At 40.3% G+C, this 2,274-nt stretch overlaps 1 protein-coding gene across 1 annotated transcript in view; it reads left to right on the top strand.

Annotated features, from left to right (window-relative positions):
* Positions 1–2,274, top strand: part of LOC106809479 (sperm-associated antigen 1-like) — a 9,247-nt gene that overhangs the window by 5,017 nt on the left and 1,956 nt on the right. The window contains exon 2 of the mRNA XM_014812571.1: positions 766–1,021. Within this exon, the coding sequence (XP_014668057.1) occupies positions 867–1,021 (155 nt within the window). The 5' untranslated portion in view covers positions 766–866. The remainder of the gene's footprint in view (positions 1–765; positions 1,022–2,274) is intronic.

The raw sequence follows: 2,274 nt of genomic DNA, 5'->3' as shown, positions 1-2,274 counted from the left end.
ACGAGATATATAACAGCGTGGAAGTACAGAGAAGCGGTTAGAATCATAAAAAGTTAGATAATTTTACGTTTAATAGCAGCAGGTCATGCCAAACGCGATTCTATTGCGCCGGCTTGTGACCCTCTCGCCAACGTAGTGTTAAGCAAGAAGGGAGCTTGTGGCTATATGCTCACAAAACACAGAATGATCGGGCTTTTTAACACTTATTTATCTACATACCTATCTTTTTGAACACTTTCAACAACCTTACAGTGTTACACCATGTATTTATGCATTTATTCCTCAAAGTGCTAGCACTACTTGCGTTTCGTTTTCAAATGCTGTTGTGTACACGCGTGACGTCACCCGAAATGTAATAGGCTGCATCATAGCTGCCCATGTGTTTTGTCTACATTTTGGGTGACGTCACGCGTGTACACAACAACATTTGAAAACGAAACGCAAGTAGTGCTAGTACTTTGAGGAATAAATGCATAAATACATGGTGTAAAGTTGCGGAAAGTGTTCAAAAATATAGGTGAGATGTCCATGTAGATAAATAAGTGTTAAAAAGCCCGATCATTTTGCGTTTTGTGAGCCATTTTTCGTGGAAGCATTGGGGTACAGGTGCACTTACGAAACCTGGCATAAAATGTTCTATAGCCCTGTGGCAACTGTACGTGGGCTATAGTACTAGAGCTAGATCGTGGTGATGCAGGTGTGCCTTGACATGTGACGTGTGAGTACATCTGCCTGGTAATTGACATTGAGAATTTATATTTCTAGATATATATTATCAGTTTGCAAGCTCGGCACGACCAAGTGGCAAGTTTACAATTCAGGTTTAAGTCCATCTGTTGAAGCATCTGTCGATCTGATCAGGCATAATGAGTGTGACAGAAGAGCCAATACAAGGGTATCACTCGCAACTAGACCAACCACTGAGAGAGAAACTTGATATTCCATTGGATCATCTTGACTATGGCTACATAGGAAAGAGCACTAATGTCCGAGAACTTGAAAAAATACTCCGTGTGCTCAGGTAGATCATTCTGCTGCTTGTGTTGCATCACCACATGAACAGATATTTTACATTGTATTACTATATTAGGAAACGTTAATTGCGAAATAGTAAAGAATACAACTCTAATATGACTAAATGTCTCCTCTCTTCTCTTTCTTGAAAATAAAGTTTGATCTATTGCTAATTTAATACGTGTACTAACTACTAAGTGTATTATTAATAACACGGCCATTGGTAAAACTATATTCACTTTTCATATTTGTAAAAACTTTATATTGGAATACTTATACTTATAAAGAATATACTATAAACTGAGGGTGTTTATAAATGGGTATTTATTAGCTCATCTGACATAGTCAGATGCAGCTTGTAGAATCGCATGATCGTCCGTCCGTCCGTCCGTCCGTCTGTCAACAGTTGGGCACAAATCTTAACCGCTCGACGTACGGTCACGATATTCGGCCCGTTGGGGGGGATCGTCAAAACGAGTTGGGATGTCGAAGCTGGGGGTCAAAGGTCAAAGGTCAAGAGGTGTAAAAGAAGGGGGAACATTCACTCCAATTTCCCACCTTAATATATAAGTATAGGAGATAGATGCAGAATTGCAGCACAAATGCTAAACGGCTTGACCTAGGTCGTGAGTAGCAGGTGTATAAGCATCATGTAGGAAAAGCACCACTGTGCCAGAAATTGGAGGTCACGGTCATGGGCGCACAAGATTTTAGACATTTTCTGAGGACATGGTCTGACGGAGCGATTGAAAAACTTTTTTGTTTCAGCAGTGACCTACCGATTTTTATGCTTTATTGAAGAGGACCATGAATGTACTTTCCGCTGACATGCGAAGAGTAAGTTCTGATAACTTTGACCTTGAAGAGTGAAGGCAATAAACATAGATTATGTGACTGTAACAAAGGACGGAACTGTTTTGTATTATTAAGAGCCCATACCTGTGGTTGGATGTGAGGCTACATTTGCAGTTCCAATTGCCAAAAGACAAAAAGTTTGTTTGAACAGGTTTACACTCCTTAAATCGATATTATTTTCTAAGCCAATCTGTATATATGATAGCACCTAGTCATTGCTAGTGATGGCCTCCGGCATCCGAAATGTAGCAAAAACTGGGCGGCAATCATTACTTGGATGGCTTGCGGGGGTGACCTGGAACTTTTCTTTAATAAAACATCGCACACCTGGCCAATGCAGATGGTGTTGGAAATTTCAAGATGCATACTACTCGAGCCTGAAAAGATGTCCAGAAAATTGTCACC

The sequence above is a fragment of the Priapulus caudatus genome, unplaced genomic scaffold, assembly GCF_000485595.1.
Source record: "Priapulus caudatus unplaced genomic scaffold, Priapulus_caudatus-5.0.1 Scaffold15, whole genome shotgun sequence".
Lineage (NCBI taxonomy): Eukaryota > Metazoa > Priapulida > Priapulimorpha > Priapulimorphida > Priapulidae > Priapulus > Priapulus caudatus.
The sequence above is the reverse complement of the archived record's forward strand: the minus strand, read 5'-3'. Positions and strand labels throughout refer to the sequence as shown.